This window comes from Azolla caroliniana, unplaced genomic scaffold (assembly GCF_043228905.1).
Source record: "Azolla caroliniana isolate FFs.n. ecotype wild unplaced genomic scaffold, voAzoCaro1.0.p SCAF_22, whole genome shotgun sequence".
In the NCBI taxonomy this organism is placed as follows: Eukaryota; Viridiplantae; Streptophyta; class Polypodiopsida; order Salviniales; family Salviniaceae; genus Azolla; species Azolla caroliniana.
In genome coordinates this window covers 10,859,789-10,880,764 of record NW_028230457.1, presented here as the reverse complement: position 1 = coordinate 10,880,764, position 20,976 = coordinate 10,859,789, and the positions used below count along the sequence as shown (strand labels likewise).

General features: G+C 36.5%; 2 protein-coding genes across 3 annotated transcripts; one reads left to right on the top strand and one right to left on the bottom strand.

Moving 5' to 3' along the window:
* The first annotated feature begins 1,142 nt into the window (after nucleotides 1-1,142).
* LOC147849974 (uncharacterized) lies at nucleotides 1,143-6,884 on the top strand. The gene is made up of 7 exons (XM_087336932.1): nucleotides 1,143-1,274; nucleotides 5,316-5,449; nucleotides 5,633-5,695; nucleotides 5,783-5,830; nucleotides 5,968-6,033; nucleotides 6,349-6,409; nucleotides 6,521-6,884. The coding sequence occupies exons 2-7, from the start codon at nucleotides 5,330-5,332 to the stop codon at nucleotides 6,577-6,579; spliced, it is 417 nt and encodes a 138-aa protein (XP_087193058.1). The 5' UTR covers nucleotides 1,143-1,274; nucleotides 5,316-5,329; the 3' UTR covers nucleotides 6,580-6,884.
* A 1,755-nt stretch (nucleotides 6,885-8,639) lies between these two features.
* Nucleotides 8,640-13,810, bottom strand: LOC147849973 (SAP domain-containing protein). Of its 2 annotated transcripts, none has more exons than XM_087336929.1 (6): nucleotides 13,658-13,810; nucleotides 10,848-10,893; nucleotides 10,010-10,136; nucleotides 9,855-9,931; nucleotides 9,681-9,784; nucleotides 8,640-9,169 (listed from the first exon to the last, which is right to left on the bottom strand). In XM_087336929.1, the coding sequence occupies exons 1-6, from the start codon at nucleotides 13,760-13,762 to the stop codon at nucleotides 9,131-9,133; spliced, it is 498 nt and encodes a 165-aa protein (XP_087193055.1). In that variant the 5' UTR covers nucleotides 13,763-13,810; the 3' UTR covers nucleotides 8,640-9,130. The 2 variants fall into 2 exon arrangements, with proteins under 2 accessions (XP_087193055.1, XP_087193057.1); XM_087336931.1 differs by having other exon boundaries at nucleotides 9,681-9,781.
* Nucleotides 13,811-20,976: the final 7,166 nt, after the last annotated feature.

Below are 20,976 nucleotides of genomic sequence, written 5' to 3'. Positions count from 1 at the left end.
CCACTCACATTCAAATAGGTGATTAATACAACGGGCAACAAACATAATAGCCTCGTCGAGTGTTTTGAAAGCACCCTTAGTTATTAAGAAGTATTTGGCATCACCTTGAAGCCTTTACAAAAAACAAGCATAGAGGGATATATCACCCTAGCAAGTACAATATGGGGCAATGTACTCAAACTTGAATGCATACATCCTTTGCATAATAGCGTGGAGCATGTTGATTATTGTATGTTTTCAACCTGTGTCTTCAAATGAAATCTTGAGGTCAGTGGCAAAGATTATAAAAGTTATTGCACGTGTGGAACTCCTTTCCCAAACAATGGCACACAATAACTTAAGAGTTGGATTAGTAGGAAGAGATCTGAGCGAGCGGACATGAGCTTGATTTTATTATCATATGGCCATGTAAGGGAATTCTCGATCCAACAATGGCGATCATGATCCTCTTTGGGCGGATCTTTGAAGATCTCAATGAAGGATAAGCTACAAGTTGAATGAAGATAACCAAGGGAAAGTGTGTCCCTGGCAGATTTTAGCCGTCAATCTCTATCCAGCATGATATGCCACATGCTCCTTCAACTTGTAAGTGGCCATCGGGGGGCGCATGTGCAACTTCTCTTCAACCGGCTACCTCATCATCTTGAAACTTCATTCCGCTCCTCCGGCCACCTTACCCTGTTCTCTGCAAGAACCCCAAGGAGACGATGGGTTGTTGATTGCGCTTGCTTGATTGGCACCTCTAGTACGGGCACGTCTTTCAGAACACGAGCGAATAATGCTGGGATCAGTAGATTCGATTCGAGCTCCTTATTCAGGAGTTGAGAAGTGCGCACCTATACAATCAAAATATCGGAAGATTGTACGCTCCCGATCGATCCAACTTTTGATTGAACAAGAATGTAGATAACGAAAGCATCTGACGGAGAAATGCGGGTTTCTTTGAATGGATGCCAGAGAGAGAGAGAGAGAGAGCTCTGGGAACTTACTTAAGCCTTCTCAGGCCTACTACATCCACACTTAAGAGACCAGACACCACATGCTTTTCCTAAGAGAAAAAACACTAAAAGTGAGAACAAAAAAAAGAAGAAGGAAAGAAGAAAAAAAACCATCACATGAGATCTGAGTGCTTTTGATAAATATAAAGATACATAACATAAAAACAGACATACAGATCTCTCCCTCTGATTCACTGGTCTCTCTATTTACACACACACATACATCGAATCTCTGCACCCTTTTAAAGCCTTCGATCTTCTGCTCTCTCAACACAGGTAAGCCCCTCTTTTCCATCTCTTTGTCTGTGTGGTGTTTGTGGTGTGTGTGTGTGTCTCTCTCTCTCTTTACTTATATATATTAGATAGATCAGACAGTTTTGGGTTAATTCATTTATGGAATGTTAATTTTGGGTTGTGGGCGATGGTTGTGTTTTCTTCATTCTTTTCTGTTTTGTATGTGTATCTGAGAGATAAGAGAGACACGGAGAGAAAGATCCTCGTACATTCTCCTCTGTTTAAATGCATTTCTAAGACACAGATCCTTGTTGTCTCTTCTTTATCTCCATGGATAATTATCTCCATTAGTAGGTTTAAGAAGAATTTGGAAGCATTTGTTGAGATTTGTAAGGTAGATTTTTTTATGATTGTATGGACTCGCATCATTAGAGCATATCCATAAACCATCTGGATTTGTGTATATATCATTATCATTAGAACCCATCTGTAAATTATCACCATTAATGGTTCTGGTAAGTGTTTTTGTGATTATATTATTAAGCTTATGAAGTGTGTGACTAATTTTATTTTCAAATTCGGATGTATTGTTAACCATACAACCGTGGGGGCCAAAACTTGAAAGTAGAACCTGGCCAATTACTAAAGAATAAACTTCCTTTTGGACAATCAATAGATCTTTTGTATATTATGACATTTTTGTCGATTCTCTTCAAAACTTGTGATATTATCTCATAATTTCGTATGATTTTATGCTGGAAAGTAGAACCTGGCCAATTACTAAAGAATAAACTTCCTTTTGGACAATCAATAGATCTTTTGTATATTATGACATTTTTGTTGTCTCTCAAAAGTGCATCCAAGTTTCCCACCATTTCAGAGACACTGAAGAAATAGACCATTTTGTGAAGGTCATGAAATAGCGGAATGCAAAACCCAAAACCCAAAAACATTAAATTTATCCCTTAAAGGCACAAAAGCAAAACACATTATTACTATTATTTATCTAAAAAACATTAAATTCATTCCTTAAAAGACCCAAAAATAAAACACATTATTACTATTATTTATCTAAAATACATTAAATTTAGCCCTTGAAAACCCAAAAGCAAAACACATTATTATTATTATTGATCTAAAATACATTCCCTTGAAGGCCCAAAAATAAAACATGTTATTACTATTATTTATCTAAAAAACGTTAATTGCCCTTAAAGAGTAAAAAATTATATTCTCAACTTAAAAGTGAGGTTGTGTAACAAAACTTACAAGTGCAGGTTCCATCAGTGAAATAACAGGTTATATGTTGCTATTCTCCTGGGCCTTTAGCCAAGATTATAAATTGAAAATTTCCGAGACTTTAGAGTCAATTACATAAATATTAAAACCAATTTATCCAATCCAGTTGGGCTCTCTGAAAACACATGATTATGAGCTTATGAATCACTTAGGAGAGAGTGAGAGATTAGAAGAGATGACTAGATAGATATGTAGGTAGATATATTTTTATTATCCTCCTCAGAGGTCAAATGTGGCCAATGGAACCAAAAAGAATCATTTTTATGTATTATGTGTGGAATTGAGTAGTAATTCTCAATGCCCAAGAATTTTACTAGTAAACATCGCAATTGAGACTGCATGTTGAGTGTAGAGGAGAGAGAAAGAGGGGAAGAGATGACTATAGTGTGGAGAGAGGGAGAGAATGTCTTTATGCGAGAGTGGCTTAGCAACAAAGGAAACAAATTATAAGAAGCAAATCAAAAGAGAAGAGATATCAATAAAAAGCTAACCCAAAAAGAGTCACTATAATAACAATGATAAAAATAGTTGCGGCTATTATAAAAGTCGTCTTTCAGAAAAATTTAAATACCGATAGTTACAGCCCATGGTAAGCATGCTGTTTGGATCTGTTATGAACTCTGTATTTTTCCGTTTGTACAATATGCTAATTATGAAATCATGGTGAACATGTTGATCGGAGCATATGTATAACCATAAGACCTCAATATGGCCAAAGATGGAGTCACTCACACCTATCTGAATCAATGAAAGAAACGAAATATTGAGGCAAGATCTAGGACCATATATCAAACAACTTGATCACACCAAGAGCTGTTTCCCACAATCTTGACCTTCTACAAAACTCAATAAAGGAATGTGGATATTAGACTTGTCCCATAATTCTCGCTAAGTAATAGGGCAATTCAGAGTTTCCGATCACCAACTAGAGATCAGAGCAATATGAGCATTTTGCATACCTAGGACCAACAATCTTTGCAAGTTACATGAAGGAGAAGTCAAGAGCAAGGAAAATGTGCCCAGTTTACAAGTACATAAGAGATAATTATGCCACACTCTTTGTGAATGCACACCCTTCGATAGACAATGGAGAACGCTGATTCATGTCACTTTGGCCGAGGCTTACTCATACCTCAGAACTATAGGGAATCAATCCTTATATTAGGACAAGGGATGCAAAAACAATCAGATATTATTGATTTCTTCCATAGATCCACATCTCCATTGACAACATGTCAAAGAGTCATCTTTGGGTGAGTAGAGGAATCCTGTTGACAATGGAGAGTGTGAATGAGTGTCTAGATATAGATATAAGGCACCATGGCCATACCAACACCAAATCTTAGAGATAATTGATCACCATGTCTGATCTGTCCAAGGACTCCTTGATGCAATTGGTCACCATTGCTTTTCATGGGCCATGTTGGCATGAATTCATGGAGATAATTGCTTACCACATTTGATCCGTCCAAGGACATACTATTGCAATTTGGGTACTTACTCATTGCATCAACCAACATTCTGCTCCCTCACCACTCCACATGGTATTTATGCACTTCATGAATGTAAGTCATCTCAAGAAGCATTGCCCATACTTTTCATCGTTCGATTCATCCTGATTTGTCTCATAGGCTGATTTTCTGTTTCTTGTAGACATTAATATATCTTTCCTTCAGTTGTATTATAGGCAGATTTCCGGCCTCTAATGGAAATTAAAATTTCTTTCTTCCTTTCTTCTCTGAATGTTGGTATGGTTCATACGTAGAATCAAACTCATAGAATTTAATGAACACAAGTTTGATCGTCAAGGGGTTGTCACCTCGAGTGCACTTCTTGCCGTGTGGAGTTCGCTCACATCAAGGTCATATGGGGGATTCAAGTTGGCATCTACCCTATTGGGGGCAAGCCCAGTAAGAGCAGGTGTCAACTGCACTTAAGCCTATTACTTTTGCGAAGTACCCATTAATTAGTCTAATATACTTAATTAAGAGACAAATATACTCAATCATAAAGACTTAATCAAGAGACTAAACAAAGTATAAAACAAGAAAATACAATAGGAGAATACACCAAGTTTCAATTGTCAAGTTAATCCACACTAATAAAAGATAGCCTAAGTACTTAAGATTTAACTCTTGGATTTAAATGAGAGGTTCAGAGTGATTAAGAAGGTTTTAACTCTAGTCTAAAGTGAAAAAATAAAGAAGAACCTTGGGAAGAGGCAAACAATTGGCTTTTATTCTTCTCTTACATTTAAGTGCTTTACTCTTTGTCTGCATCAAAATTATGGGGACGCAAGACCCTTTCCTTGGTTCCACATGTTCTCTCTCTTCCATTACATTGTTTCCTTTTGCCAAATAGAAAGTAATCTCTCTCTCTCTCACACACACATGCACACACCACTCTCTCTGTCTTAAAAGACGTTAATGTATCTTTCTTTCTTTCTCTAAGAAATATAGAGGTTTTATATTTGTTTCAGAATAGATAACATGGATTCACCCATTTTTTAATCATGATTTATCTTGTAGGGGTATTTTGGCCTCCAATAGACATTAATATATCTTTCTTTGTCTTGGTTCTCACCTGCATTGGTATGCATTTGCAATACAGTGACAAAATGTTATGACAAGTTCACCGAGTGGCCATTTTTTCTGTTTTTGGAAAGGTTTTTATATGATCAATATTTCTGAACAATTCTCTCAAATTTCATTAAAAAGCTAGAATTTAATCGTAGTGATTCACCAAAAAGAAGAGAATTTAAAGGAATCTTTTGGAAAAATGTAGGAAAGCCTAATTTCATGGCAGAGGCAGATGAGACAAAGGTGGATTTGGGAGAGGTAGAGAAGACAAATGCAGATTTGAGCGAGGATCCTGCCGAGGAAGCAACAATATCTTCGATGCCCTCAGCAGAGGAGCAGGTGTATTATATATTCCTTGTTGCATATTAGGCAGAAGAAACATGATTAAAAGAAAAGCTTGATTTTAGGGTTTATTATTAATATTTGATCAATCTTGTCATTTATGGTAAACAAAGGGAATTGCTATCCCAAAAAACTTGGAATTGTTTGGATGAATTTTTATCAGTGGTTTGTGACATACAGGAACTAGCGATAAAGAAGAAATATGGTGGTCTTTTGCCCAAGAAGCCTCCACTGATATCTAAAGTAAGCTAGATAATAGTGGCGGTGTTGTAAACGAATGTGAAATTATGAGCTGTTTCTTTCATCTAAGTGTATTTTTCTCAAATGCAGGACCATGAACGTGCTTTCTTCGACTCGGCCGACTGGGCTTTAGGAAAGGTAGGCTAGCAAGTTTCATTTTAACTTGTTAAACGCTCTTTCTGGATATTAAGGTTAGTGTCTCGTGGTTTTGGGTTTATGGTGAAGTCTTCTTTGATATTAGAACTTGATGTGATGTATTGTTTCTTTGACTACAGAAACAGGGAGAGCAACCCGGTCAAAAGCCCAAGACTTTGATTGAAGCTCTTCGACCCAAACTTCAGGTACCATATTCATTTTGTTTTTGTTTTTTCTTCTCTGAAAGCGTAGTTTTGTTAAAAATTAGAAGACATGAATTACATCAATCTCTAGGAATCCTGTTCCGTTGTACATCATTGCCCCAAGTTTGAGAAATTGTATTTTCTTTTTATCTATCATTACATTGATATTTAGGGGGTTATATTCTCATTTGTTGATTAAGTTGGATGCAAAAGCATGGATCCAAAATAGCATTCATTGAAATTTTTCCATCGTGGATTTATTTCATCTAAAGGTCTATTTGTTTCTCTTTCGCCAAACTTTTGTCATTTTGTGCACAGCCTACACAGCATCAACCACTTCCTGCGAGACGTTCTTTATATGAAAGCTCAGAGAATGAAGGTACACCATATATATACTTTATATGTGCATGTGCCCAATAAAAATAAGAATATAACAAAAATCACAATGTTCTTGAGATTTACTTATTGGTTTCAAAATCTCTTACTACAGATGGAGTTGAAGGAAATGAAGACAGTGGAGCAGTATTGACTAAGGAAGAAACCTCATAACCTCTTTTTTGCGCTTGAGAAAAGGTGCCGTTTTATTTAGGGTTAAGATCAAATAAAGAAGACATGCTTTTCTTTTGCATTATGGGGGCTTATGCAATAGGCTGAGTTGTATATAACATTCGGGGATCTGGATTTATTAGAGCCATTTAAGCTCTAGAGGTGCTTGCCCCCATTCTCAACTTTATTTTGCTCAAGGGTATTTGAATTACTTACTCCTCTGGTCCCATCCTCCATGCCATGGGTACTTTTTACTCTGGCGGTTGAACTTTTTTATTTTCTAATTTGAAAACACTTAAGGTTGGTTTCATTGTCTTTTATATATAATAGAGAGGGGACTTTTGTATTGATTTTGTAGAAGAAACAAAAAAATAATTAATTCATGTTTAGGTGATTTGAAACTATTTTTTGTTAAGGAAGACAAACATTGAGTGCAATTTGAAGAGTCCTCTTTTGTATAAAAGACAATGATATGTCATCGTGTGTGTGTGTGTAATTTGAAGAGTCCTCTTTTGTCCCTGGATTCTGAGATTGTGCGATTATTAATATTATAATTATGTTGTCGATGTTTGAGAGGTGTGAATGAAAGGAAGCTTTAGGATATTTATATATTTCTTGCTTACTGAAAGTTAAAATGTACACTGGTATTATGAACAATGCTGTCTTTATCATGTTAACAAATATTTCCAGTATCATCATTATATAGATATTAGAAACCTCTCAACCAACAATCACTTCAAAGATACATAGGAGGCTCGAATATATATTCCATGCCCAGGATAGTTATTCCTGGGATGTGTTGGTGAAATCTTGTATTGCAAACCAACCTGAAGGTGTTCCCAGGCATTTGATGGTGAAGTCTTAAACTACAAACCAAACTCAAGGTGTTTGTGTTCCAGGGCATGTAATTCCTGAGCTATGAATTCAAATATACATGGGAAGCTCGAATATATGTTCCATGCCCAGGATAGTTGTATCCCAGGATGTGTTGGTGAAATCTTGCATTGCAAACCAACCTCAAGATGGTCTTGTTCTCAGGCATTTCATGGTGCAGTCTTATACTACAAACCCAACTCAAGGTGGTTGTGTTCCAATTTATGTGACTCCTGAGCTAAGATGTTTGCATAATGTGATGGTTCATTGTTCAGTTTAGAATGTGGTTGCATGTCTTTATCAGTTTAGAATTTGTGGTGGGAAACCTCAAGATTAGGCCAAAACTCACAAAATACACGAACTTAAGTGTATAAGCACCTAAATAAAATCTGGAAATTGTCAGTATCACACAACCAGGGATAATCAATCATGCAATGATTTGTGTCAAAGCGATTGAAACTGAATCATGGCAAACCATCTGGTTGTGTGATATCTGTAGTCAATTTTAAGAATGTTACTTAATTTAGAAATTTATTTTACTGCAAGTCAACTTTGGGAATAGGAGACAATATATCTAGAAACGCCGAAATGTAGTACTAGGAAAGAACAGTGGTTGCATATCTACTATATGATGAAATGTTTCATAACTGAACATGTGCTCCTTTGTGGCATTCAGCTCTCTGATTATACATCTGTCTTGTGGGGAAATCTCAATTGGTATTTATGTTATTTTTGGAACCATTTTTGTTTGGATAACTCTTGAAAGATGCAAGGTAAACTCTTCAATATTTTTTGCCTTGAATTAGCCCTTGTGATTGAGGATCATGGAGAATCGTGTGAAAAGTAAAGGATTAAAAACAATTCTCCCAAAAGGAATATATAAGTCTTGAAGATCAAATTGGTTTTTGAACCTTGGGCTTTCATGTGCTGAAGTAAATGAAGAGCTTCAAATATTTTAGGTTACCCAGAATAGTTCGAGTTTTCTCTATTCACCTCAACTTTTTCATGTTTTCTTTTGTGGCTTCTCAACTGTGACAATTTTTTTCCAACAAACAATTTGCTAAAGGATATTGTGATCCTTAATACACACCATCCATCATTCAACAAATTTTGCCTGCCATTAATAAGTGCCATACAAAGATATTTGTTTCACTATGAATCAGATTTAACAAGAATAGCCAGACATTACATCGTTTGAATTCCACCCAAACTCTATGATTTCCTGATATTTACAACCCAAAATCTTCCAGCAAACACGAGTCATTTTACTGATCACCAAAAAACTTAGATCAATCCCGACTCATATGATCCTTTCAGGGTCATATGATGGTAAAGTGTTTCCTCTCTATCTGTCATGGAATTACTTTCTCAAGCAATTCGGCAATTCGACAGAAACATATAACAATGCAGACAAAAGAAGGGTTCTTTTTCTCTTCATAAAATTAAGAAAGAAATGCCCAAAAATGAAACAAGAAGAGAAGAAAAACCTTGAGGTTCTCCATCTATCTATTTGTCCACCCTCTGAATCTTTACTAAAGAAGGCAACCACCGCAACACACTGGATACTTAAATCCCATGTTAATATCATCATTTGTTGATGAGGTTCTGACAATGGCTCCTCAAATTGAAGTATACACATCTCTTACTTAGTAGCATACTCGAGAAAGACCAATTTGGCCTCCTACTTCAAAGTTTGCTTGAGCCTTGCAATGAGCTCCTCCTGTCATCCAAAGAAGAGAAATGTCATCACAAGTTAGATCCTTATCATATTAGCAAACAGCCTTCCTTAAAAGTTCTTGCAAATACCATAGTGAGAACATTGACCATAAGTATGTAACTACCTTAGTCACCAGAACTTTTAAGGAAGGTTGAACATACAGCAGCACGGAAATAATTATGCTCTCATTTGTGATATGCTGTATTAATGCATATCCCTTATATTGGCATGTTTACTTTCTTTCTAATCATAGTGATATCCTACATGAGCTTTTACAGGAATCCTAGAGTGTTCAGCTACATGAAAAAAACTCAATGCTCAGCTACATTCCAAAGAGAAGTTCTGTGTACTGATTTAAGGAACGACTTATAGATGATACAGCAGAGGTCAACCCCTTGTATTTTCTGCGTTTTTTGAAAATTGTCCATGTAGGTTTCGATATTCATGCAATCATAATTTCTTGTTACAAACTACATTTGATAATACCTTGTACACAGTTGAAAGTATTTAATACCTTCTTTCCTGTCCTGGGGAGATTCCTTTCTTTTAGCATTGTCCTTAATTTCTCAACTGTGCAGCCTTGAATATCTTTTTCCGAAAGAGAACTGGATCCACCTTCTGCAGAAAAATACACATGAGCATTGAAAATGCATGTCTTATAAAATATACCTATACAAGACTTATCTACCTTTTCGAACACTGGATGCAGCACCTATGTTCATTCTTTTGGCTGAGCTCTTATCATCTGCCAGTCTCTCTGCAGATCTGTACCAGTAAAGCAGAATGATAATTTTCTACAAGCAACAACTATAATGGAAATTAGAATTTAGCTGTGAATTATACCTTTTCCCTTTCGCGTTATCAGTGCCAAGCTTCTGTTTCTCTTTTGCTCTTGATTCGCCCTTTGATTTTTTAATGGTCAACGATCTTATTAGTATGTTTGTTGGATCAGTCTTGATTATCTGATCCTCTATGAACGCAAAAGGAAGAAAATGTCAGAAAAGCAAAAACTTGAAATGCTATACTGTTAGGAATAGTCATATATTGGGAGACATGGTGCATTTATTTTTCACCTCCTACAAGTTTACCAATGCTAAACTTCTGGACACTCTTGAATATGTTAAAAATCATATAATTAGTTGCACATACTGAAACATATTTATATACTAAGGGCTGCAAGGGATTAATCAGAACAATGTCAAAACATAATAGGAAACAAATACTACCACATAAATATGAAAAATCAAGTTACAATTTGACCATTACAAGATAGAATGGACACTCAAACTTAATATCTGGAAACTTTTAGAAAATTGCAAAGATCTACTTACCCAAATTCTACATAGTATTGAATACCCATGATATGATTGTGCCAGACATTTCGTGTATTAATCAAAACCTAATATTGTAGATAAATGTGAAACTAACATGTCGTAGACTCAGGAACCTAGAAGCCCAAAGCTAGTGACTTAAAGATCTCTCAATTTACATTGATTCCATGCAAAAATATCTAATTCAAGACAGTTCAAATAGCTTGAGCACAAGTTGAGCATATCAATTATATGAGTTGAATTCCTCCACTTACTTGTGAGTTCTTTTTATAGCATGTTTTTATGCACGGAAACAAAGCTCAAAACACAAAAGAGAATATAAAAAACTTGAGTAAATTGCACATGCATACCTGGAGGTGTTGTTTCATGATCACAAATGTATAATCGTAGGCCGGCCTGCAAATTCAAACCAGTTTGTTCACATAATTTCAAATCATATCATTGTTGTAACTTGTATCTAGTAAGAACAACTCTAGTTTCATGTTATCTGCAGGATTTTTCCCTCACAAAGATGTCTCAGCCATAGCAAAAGAGTATACACGTTATGATGTGAGGCTGACCCCAGAACAAATTAAACATTTTCATATTCCTGATGTTGCTTAGGGGTGTGAAAAAGGTAAATATACATAGGGAACACAAGGATGCAGTATTTAGCAAATGACTTTTTCATTACAAATAGAAGGTTTACAGGTTTCTCCCACTGGATTAGCACAAGGGTTTACCTTCCAAATATGCCGATATTCTTTTATTTTTTTCCATATGCTTGGCCTTCAGACTCATGCCTTCTTAGAATCTTTTTTCTTGGATAGTTTTATGCCGGTTTTAATTCATTTTGGGGTAAGCATTAGAAGGAAGGGCAATGGTTCTAGACAATGAAAACGTGAAGTTCTTTTATGTATAAGGAGAAATAAAACTGAAGTTCTCTATGAATAAGCTTCCAGTGTGAATGAATATGGATCACTTTAAAACAGCCCCAAACAAATTTTGAGGGTGGTGATCAGCATATTTACTCATAATTAGTTCTCATTCAAATAACAATCAGTAAAATTATGTTTGAGAAGAGAGAAAAGTTTAGACGATTCAAACACAAGATGAGAACTAGCACGAACAAACATTAAGGGTATCAACATATTTACCAATAATCAGCTTTCATCTAAATACTCTTTCGTTAATAAGTAGCTCTAGAATTATTGATGCTCCTTTCTTATACATCATGATTTGACTCGTGAAATGACAACCCCCTTCCAAGTACGGCATACACACAGAAGTAAGCAAAATACACAACTTTGTTTAAAAACACTTCTTTAGACTTATTTAAAGCTACTTCGTGCTTAAAATAGGTGTCAGTCTTGCACTTGTAAAAATCAACAGCCAGCATTACATGCCTAGAAGAATAATCTCACAATTCAAGACCATATATTGCAAACAATCCTCCTCTACCTCCTACAAAGGCCAGAATAGAATAAACATAAAATAATGAGAAAATTATTATAGTTAGTGATTCTATCACTCCTGGAGATGACATGACATGGAGCTCCCAGAAGAAATTGTGAAGAAAGGAAAACATGCATGACATTTTATCGAAGAGGACAATTCTGTTAAATTCTCACACATTATTTCTTATACTCAGATTTTTTTCAGCTAAAAGAATGAACTAATGATATTAGGTCATAATGTGATGTCAAACAAGAGTTACAAATCCTTGCAAAATGATACTACAATGAGGACCAATTACACTCCAAACTCTACTTCCAAATGTTTATTACATCAAAGAAGAAACATGGCTTCTTAGATGGATGAAAATGAAGCTCCTCAAAGCTCCTTGATCGTTTTCTTAATCTCAAATGATAAGTTCAGCCATTGTGTGAAGGTGATTATGTCATAGAGCAAAATTAGAGTTTGTTTTAGTAGTTCGCTTACATATTACTAGGTCAAGAGTGATTGATAATCACTCTCATGTGTATCACCACCAAAAGGGCAAACAATGGTACTTTCCCATAAACCAACCACAGGGTATTTCTCAAGAAGAATACCCAAGTAAGAAGCAGTTTTTGTCAAGCACAAGATGCTACATGTTTGGCATCATTGTTGGGGATTAGACCACTACTCCAAACTAGCAGTGAACGTTTCATAAGATCCTATGGTTGTGTGGAACACCCAGACACTTGACAGGGGTTACAATAAATCAGGCAATTGCAATGTGTTGTGCGCCCACAACCATCTAGGCCATGGGCTCATCACCCATCTCAATTACAAATAAAGGCCATTATCACCTGACACCGAAGGTGCTTCCCTTGCTTCAGAGATCTCTCCATCTTGGAGATTTTTCGAAGAACAAAGTCTAAGTCTATCTAATTTTTAAGTTCTTAGATATATAAATTCTGTAGGACCAGATGTTTAGTTGTATATATTTTGGTTTTTATTCTCAAAGACGAGAAAACATAGTAAGATGGATAATCCAAATGTGTAGTCCTTCATTTACTTGTAGCATGAGAAATAGTGAATGTGGCAAAAGAAAGTTTTGATTGTTCTCTGCAGCCAAGTTGGTGTGGTTGTATTTGTCCTTCAACTAACTCCTCTCTATGTCTCTTGGGGTCTAGAAAGAACAGTTCCAAACACTGTTGGTCTTCCATGATCTTGCATAGTAGAGCAGTATGTTCATCTTATTTCATAAGATATACCAGAATGACAATGACAAACAGAAGATTCATAGGGAGGTAGAGGGAGATCTTGACCCAGTAGACATTAGAGAAATAGAAGGACCTTCCAATCCACACCAGATTCAATCAAACTGTTCTTCAGGAAATCAATAACCTATATTCGAAAAAGACAAAAGAGATCTTCTATGCAGAAGAGGGAAAACCAAAAGAATACCAAAACGTATCTCTTCTTCTTCTTCTTCTTCTTCTTCTTCTTCACAAGAATGGAATCGAATTATGATCGACTCAAAGAGAAACAAGCCTTCATGAAATCAGCCCAATAAAACAGAGGGAAAGACAAACGGGCCTTGGTGAAATCAATACGACAAAACAGGGGGGAAAAGAGAGAGAGAGAGAGAGAGCTGTTTGCAAGTGCAGTGGACACAACAAAAAGAGCAAAAGGATGAAAGGATGTTTTCTGTTCTTCTGCAGAAGGAGAAAAATGGAGGGCGGGAGCTTACCGGGGCAGAAACGGATGCAGAGGAGGAGGAGGTGGAGGAGGAGAAGCATCCACGAGAAGGGAGGCCAGCGAGAATATTACTGCACGGCTCTGACGCCATATCCATCCTCTTCCTTTTCCTTCTTTCACTCCCTCGCTCTGTTTCTCTGTTTCTCTGATTCTTTCCAGAGACAGAGACAGAGACAGAGAAGAAACAGACGCTACGAATCAGCAACGGTTCGGTTTAGGCTTATCCGGTTTGGTTCGTCCTGCTCTGTTTCTCTGTTTCTCTGATTCTTTTGGAGAGAGACAGAGACAGAGAGAGAAAAGAAACAGAGGGCCCTACGAATCGGCAACGGTTCAGTTTAGGCTTATCCGGCTTGGTTCGTCCAACCGGTTTAGCCAAGCCGATTAAGCCTTGACCGGCTAGGTAACCGGATTGAGCTATCCCAAACCGAGCTCAAGCCTAAACCGACCCAAACCGCTAAACCCCCAGACCACGGTTTGGTGATTTGGTTTAGGTTTGAGCTGAGCCGTTGCCGATTCCTAGCCGTCACACAGAGGCACCCAAAAATTACATATTTGGCCCATTTTATCTTGACCAGAATCATCATTTGGCTTGCTCTCCTCTGGCTTGGCCTGGCCTGCTTTGCTCTAGGCTTGGAAGTGGCTCCGCCTTCTCATCGTCGGTATGTCCAACGTTTAAACCCTCACGAGCTTGTCATTACTCTTAACAATTGGCAACGGTTCGGTTCCGAACCATGAAACTACAGTTTAATTGTGTAAACAGTTCGGTTCGGTTCATGTTTAGGTTCAGGGTTTTTTTTTAACGGTTTGGTTCGGTTTCAGTTTGGTTTCAACAATTAGAAACCGTAGTTTAAAGAGTTTAATGGTTTTTTTTTTTTAATTAAAATTTGTTTTTAAACAATCTTTTCATTTTTAGACCTTATTCTCACATTTTAGGAACATCTTTACAATATTAAAAATTTTTAAAAAGAAATCTTTTAAATTTTGACCTAAGTTGAAAATCGAAACCGTGGTTTTAACGGTTTGAAAAAATTTAACGATTCGGTTTTAACGGTTTTGTGGTTTCGGTTCAGGTTTCAAAAAAATTTAACGGTTCAGTTTTGACCCTCTCAAACCAAACCGAACCATTGCCGATTCTTAATTACTCTCTCTCGGGCCCCCGAATCATTGGATGTATCTCTTGTCTTAGTACTCAAAAATAACTCTGCCTTGTTACCATGTGTCCCGTTGAAGCACTCTAACGACACCTACAAGAAAACATTGTCGCTTGGCCAACTTCACTTCTTATCTCGAACTTGATTAACTTGGCCAACGAACGAATAAGGCTTGTAGGGTAGGCGCGAAGCGGTTTTCATCATCATGCATGAAGGCCGGATCATCATGATGGCTTTCATGATGAACGTCTTTTCTACGTTTCGCCACTTTCTGAGAAGAATTGTTCCTCTTGGATGGACTTCGTCGTTATTCCCTAAGGGATGTATTATCATATCAAGATGTTGATTTGTTCCCTATCCCCAACAACAATGATATGGGTAATTTGCTCCATCTATCTTCATCCTAGATCAACAATTGTGTATATTCTTACCCCAAACAAGCTTTGGCCATTGATGATTGTCGTTGGCCTTTTCTAGGTTCTCATTCGATATTGTCATGTACCCAATGCAATTGTAACCAATTGTCATTGACCTTTTCTAGGTTCCAATCCGATAATGCTCAAAGCAGCTCTACCCGATTGTCTCCAACCTTTCCCAAATTCTTAATCTCGTTTTGTCTTAATAAAACAAAGAGGAAGTCATCTCGTTCATGACACATGTGTGACTTTCCAATATGAAGGGCAAAGCTTTTCCTATACAATCACTATTTTTGTACATCTATATCCCGATGATGTATTTGATTAGCCTCATATACTTTGTACGAAATGCGACGCTTACTTGATGTATTGAGGACTTTTTGTCAAGTCAATGGGCTAATTGTTAGTGTGGATAAAACAAAAATGGTGGCAATATAACCAAAACATTATTCCACATTGACATACAAGGGAGAACCAATGCAAGGGGTTCAAAGCTTCAAATATCTTGGTAGTAATGTCCAATCAACAAATAGATGTAATGCATTCTACGAGTCTCTAAGACTCAAGTGGGTTGGAATAGTTTTTATTTGTTTGATCAAAATCAGTGCAACCTACAAAATGATACTCGAGGATGGGAAGTGAGATTAATGTTACCCAATGCCACAATGCTCCAAATGTTGATTTTATGAAGCGGAAGTGGGGGGTCGCACTATCTCACTTAGTGCATGGAATGAAATAGAGAAAATCCAAAAAAAAATCTTCCGTAAGCAATTGGGGGGTAAAATTCTCAACATCATATCATTTCACAGTATTAGAAACATAGACACGACCATAGAGGTAATAGCATGCAGAAAGTATATGAGTAGATCGTGAGTATACATACCCCTAATTTTGGCCTTGCTTTGCTCTACTCTAAGGGGGGTTGAGTGAGTATATTTCCAATAATTTCCTAACATGCCATTGGTCTCCTCGTGTAGGTTCCACATATCGGTCACCTTCCTTGGGCTCTCAATTCAATGTCCCGTGTACCACCATCATTCCTGAGAGAAGCTTTGGCTAGATGTCATACTCCACCTTTCTTGCCATGGATCCAAACTTGATATCCTATATGTTGGTGCCAAAGTGCCATGGGTCTCGACTTGATATCCTAATATTGGTGCCCAAAGTAGCCATCACAAGTTGTACTCCGCACATTTCCCTCGTATTCTGCATTGAATATCATGTATATGGGTACTCAACATATCTCTAACTAGTTGTCATGCTTCACATTTCCCAGCCTCCAATTTGACTATCATGTATGTGTGTACCCAAAAGAGATATGACTGATTGTCGTCAACCTTTCTAAGTTCTAATTTTATGTCACGTATCTAACACAACTATAAAGAATTGAACTGAACTTTTCTAGGTTCCAATTTGGTATCATAGTAATACTCAAAGTAGTTCTAACCAAATGTTTATTGTCGTTCCCAAGTTCTCATTTCATATAATGTATATTAGTACCCAAATGAATCTCAGTTGATGTAATATTTAGAGACACATTTGTAGCATGTGAATTGTTGCTGTAACAAACTTTCACAAGTTTCCATTCTATATCATGGTTAGTTGTACCAAAGGAATCTTGGTTAACATAGACAACCTCTTAATCTCATTTTGACTTACAAAAAAGAAGAAGGAAGGTGTCTCTTCACATATTATGCATGCCTCTTTCATTACGCGTGTACGACTTTCCAAATACAAAGGAGCGAGCTTTTCCTACTATCGTTTCACAATGTTCACTATTGGTGTCATTTCCAATCCATGTTTATAGACACAAATGATTGGATCCCTATTTTATTCATATACATGTTTCTCTGGTAGCACTTGGCTTTTGTTTTACCGATAAGCGTGGGATTGATAACTTTATTTGATATCATTAAATGTTATGGATAACTTAGGAAATATGTTTTTGATTTTCTATTGGATCAAACATGCTTTGTTGTATACAACAAAAACAATATCTTTTATGTTTCTATTCTTTGTAACTTCTCCAATACCTCTAGCATGTGATAGACTCCCCAAAGCTCTCCATGATGATTTGCTAAAATAATCATAGTTTCCATATGTTAACATACGACAAAGAGTTTTTCGCTAAATTTCCACCATATGTCTATCTTTTATTGAAGTCTAGGACAAAGTCATAATTCCACAACATATAACCAGTTATGAGTTCAACATCATCTTTCACATTGGCAAATCCATGAATTTGGGTGTTTGTGAATTCAACAAACCATTTTGTATTGATACTCCTTGCATCCAAGCCTCCAAATAGGCCATTCCACAAAGATGTCTAAATTACCTCCCAACTCATAAATAAGTTGTACATTTGTATACAACTTTGGTTTCTCTACCATTGTTGGCATAGGTAACATACCTTCTCTCAAGTCACGAAAAAACACTTGAAGAGCTCAAGGGTTTTCCAATATATTGAAGATACAATTAAGGAAGTTGAATCTTGATCTGTTGGTGAACAATACAAAATGGCGGGGTATTTAGAAAAGGGATTACCCAGGGATTCCAACTCGTTTGGGGGGGGCGAATAGCTCTGATCTCTACCATGAGTGCCAAAAGATAAATAAAAGAAAGCCCCAAAATAGGCTAGAAGAGACATAACCTCCGAGACGAGTAACCCCAGGAGAGACCATGGACTTGACTCCACCAGATGATAGGGATGCTCTTAGGAGACACTCATATTATTTATTGATTCCTAAGCATGGGCAATTTCCATGGTGAATGTATGGCTCATCTAGCAATGAATGGAAAATGGGGAAACGTCAATATTTGCCACATGTTAAAAAATTGTCAAACACACACCTTGGCTTGCGGAGAGGGATATTGTAGTAACTTTTGAAAACCCTAAAGCTTTGCTAATTATATATCCAAAATAGGGAAACACACATATATTCACCACCATGTTTAACTCGCTATTGTTGTATGTAGTCTAGTCTCATATTCTTGAACTCGGCCAGGGGGTGATTCCCCGATTTCTTGTATAATCTTTTTGTAAAAATCTCCTAAGTAATGGGAAAGTAACTCCTTTTTTGGAAAAAAAAGCTAGCATTTGTGGCCAAAGGGGATGTAATTTAGTAAGCATTGAAAGCCCAATGATCTTTCACTAAAATATCCAAAATAGAGAAACACAACAATATTTCTATCTAGGTTTTCAAAAAACTACCAAACTTATCCATTGACCTACAAAAGTGTATACTCTCCCAAATTTTGAAACCCTAGGGATTTCTTTTTAGACTTCTTTTCTTTACTTAATAAAAAATGGCTAAAATTTCCATCATTATTGAGGGGTGATTTCCAAAATAATACCCATTGTTATTCTCAAAATAATTGACCCCTTTTATCTCTTTGCAATTTGGAGAAACTAAACTGCCATTTCCTCGAAAAATAAGGTGTATTTAGGAAGTTAAAGGATAATGGGGGCATGTTCATAATTTTGTGGGTATTCAATGTTTTTGTGAATTAACCATCATTTGTCATGAAATTCTGAGTTTACTACTTTCACCTCTCTTTACAATTTGGACGGAGACACTATGAAATTTGAGATCTATGTGTGCAATATGTGATGTAAAAGACAAAAATACCACTGACATATTAAGGGCCCGATTAGACCACCCATGTTATTGTTGTAAATATCAAATCTACTCTTGGTAAAGAAAAGGTAACGTAATTCAATGAAAATATTACCCCACCCCACCTCTCTCCATAACTCTACTTCTCTCACTACACTCCAAATGTAATTATGTACTTTGTCCGATGAACAAATAAGGTGTCTAGCAAGTCCCCTCTCCATACCAATGTGTTGTGGTGAACCCTTCCTCCCTTCCCTCTCTCTCTCTCTCTTTCTAAAATTACAAATTTCTTCACAAATAGATATATAGGTGGAGGTTTTGTGAGGAAATATACCCCTTTTTTAGATGCAATAACATCATGAATGTACAAAAGATGTACTTATGATGCCATCTTGAGGTCAAAGGCAACTACTCATAGTCAATGGTGCATCTCAAAATGGCGTGACATCCATCAAACTATGGGGGTAAGATGAGAGTCCACAAGTATGTGCCCAAAGTTAAAGGACATGAGGTACATTTCCAACTAATCCAAGCTTTGCATGCTAGCTATAGACCACAAAAAACACCTTAGATTTGTTTAACAAATCCATTAGTTCTCACCAATAATAATTGTACACCATTTTTAGTGTTGATACATCAACTCATTTCCCAACAAGTTGAGTAATTGTATTTGGCAAAACAAACCAATTTTTAGTGTTGATACGTCAACTCATTTCCCAACAAGTTGAGTAATTGTATTTGGCAAAACAAACTACATACAACATGATTTGACTCTCCTCACAACCATCTAATATGTAATCATCTCCCTTGTGCCTAAGCTATTGCCCCTTGTGTTTTTGACACAGGGAAACAACGTATCTTAAAACTTCTTAATTAAATAAGATGACAAAAATGACAGAACACACCGATGGTGACGCAAGGAGGAGATCGCCCGAGGTGGAACTACCAGCCCCCACGTTGGTTGTTTCCTACTCACCTCCCACCCTCCCTTCATTGTAGGCCACAGGATCCGACTCATATTGGCCGGTGATTAAGGGCACTAGTTTATAGCTATATGTACCTACTTACATAAGTAGCCAGTTTGAAAGGACATTTATGTAGTCTCATATTCTTGAACTCGGTCAGAGGGTGATTCTCGATTTATGTATAACCCACCTTGTATAGTCTTTTTGTAATAATCTCTCCTAACTAATGGGAAGTGGTTTTGTTTTGGAAAAGAAAATTTAAAAATAAATAAATCTTAATTAAATAAGATGGTAATTGAATTTCTACATCAACACTTCTTTTAACAATATCACATATAACATTTCCCATGCTTATTTTGTTGAAGTACAATCTTGTTAGTTATTCATTAAAAGAACTCTTAATCAATATTTGAGTTTCATAAACTGAGGGTGATATGAATATGGGGGTTCTATAATAAATGTTTAGGTTTTAAATAAACATATCGATGTGTGTGAAGTAAACTGGTACTTCTGAACATATGATAAAAGCTATGATATCAAGAATTTTGCACATGGTTGGTTTGTTTTATCACTTTGTGTGCATCTTAGAAGAGTTTGATAACCCTATATATTATATCATTGATTCCATAGTATCGTTATAACTCTACTAACGACAAATATAAAGGAGTGGGGCTCTACTCCAAGTATAGGGTCAACAATGGATACTTAAAAGGCAATTATTTGTCAATTGCTAACTATTCTTTATATAATTGACTTCCATCTTTCTTTCTATCCCCCTAATTCTTCTATAGAGAAGGCCACCACAATTAGATAATCGTAGATACATAGGTAGTATAATTAAGAAAGAAAGAGGTGGGGGATATCATTGATTTAGTGTAGCGAGTTTACTACATTAGACAGCCTTGACACCTTTGTTGTCATAAGCCTCCCACATGACCTTGTTATCCAGTACCTCATGCAGTTTGGTTTGTCTAGGCGTTCTATTTCCAAAAATGAGTAACACGACAATGAGAAAGTCCTCTCTCATTTATAAGCTTCATGAACGCCATTGTTGTATGAAAATAGATTATCCTCTTTTAGTGTTCCACCTATTCCTATTTTCACATGGACACCTAGTTTGACAAAAGCAAGTGTTCCTCATTCGCCCTTACCACATGTTCTC

Excerpts from the sequence above, each read along its gene's own strand:
- LOC147849973 (XM_087336929.1), bottom strand. The coding sequence starts at position 13,762 with ATGGATATGGCGTCAGAGCCGTGCAGTAATATTCTCGCTGGCCTCCCT. Across the intron at positions 10,894-13,657 it reads CTGCATCCGTTTCTGCCCCG|GCCGGCCTACGATTATACAT; the intron begins GTAAGCTCCCGC and ends TTGAATTTGCAG. Across the intron at positions 10,137-10,847 it reads TCATGAAACAACACCTCCAG|AGGATCAGATAATCAAGACT; the intron begins GTATGCATGTGC and ends TTGCGTTCATAG.
- LOC147849974 (XM_087336932.1), top strand. The coding sequence starts at position 5,330 with ATGGCAGAGGCAGATGAGACAAAGGTGGATTTGGGAGAGGTAGAGAAG. Across the intron at positions 5,831-5,967 it reads CCGACTGGGCTTTAGGAAAG|AAACAGGGAGAGCAACCCGG; the intron begins GTAGGCTAGCAA and ends CTTTGACTACAG. Across the intron at positions 6,410-6,520 it reads TGAAAGCTCAGAGAATGAAG|ATGGAGTTGAAGGAAATGAA; the intron begins GTACACCATATA and ends CTCTTACTACAG.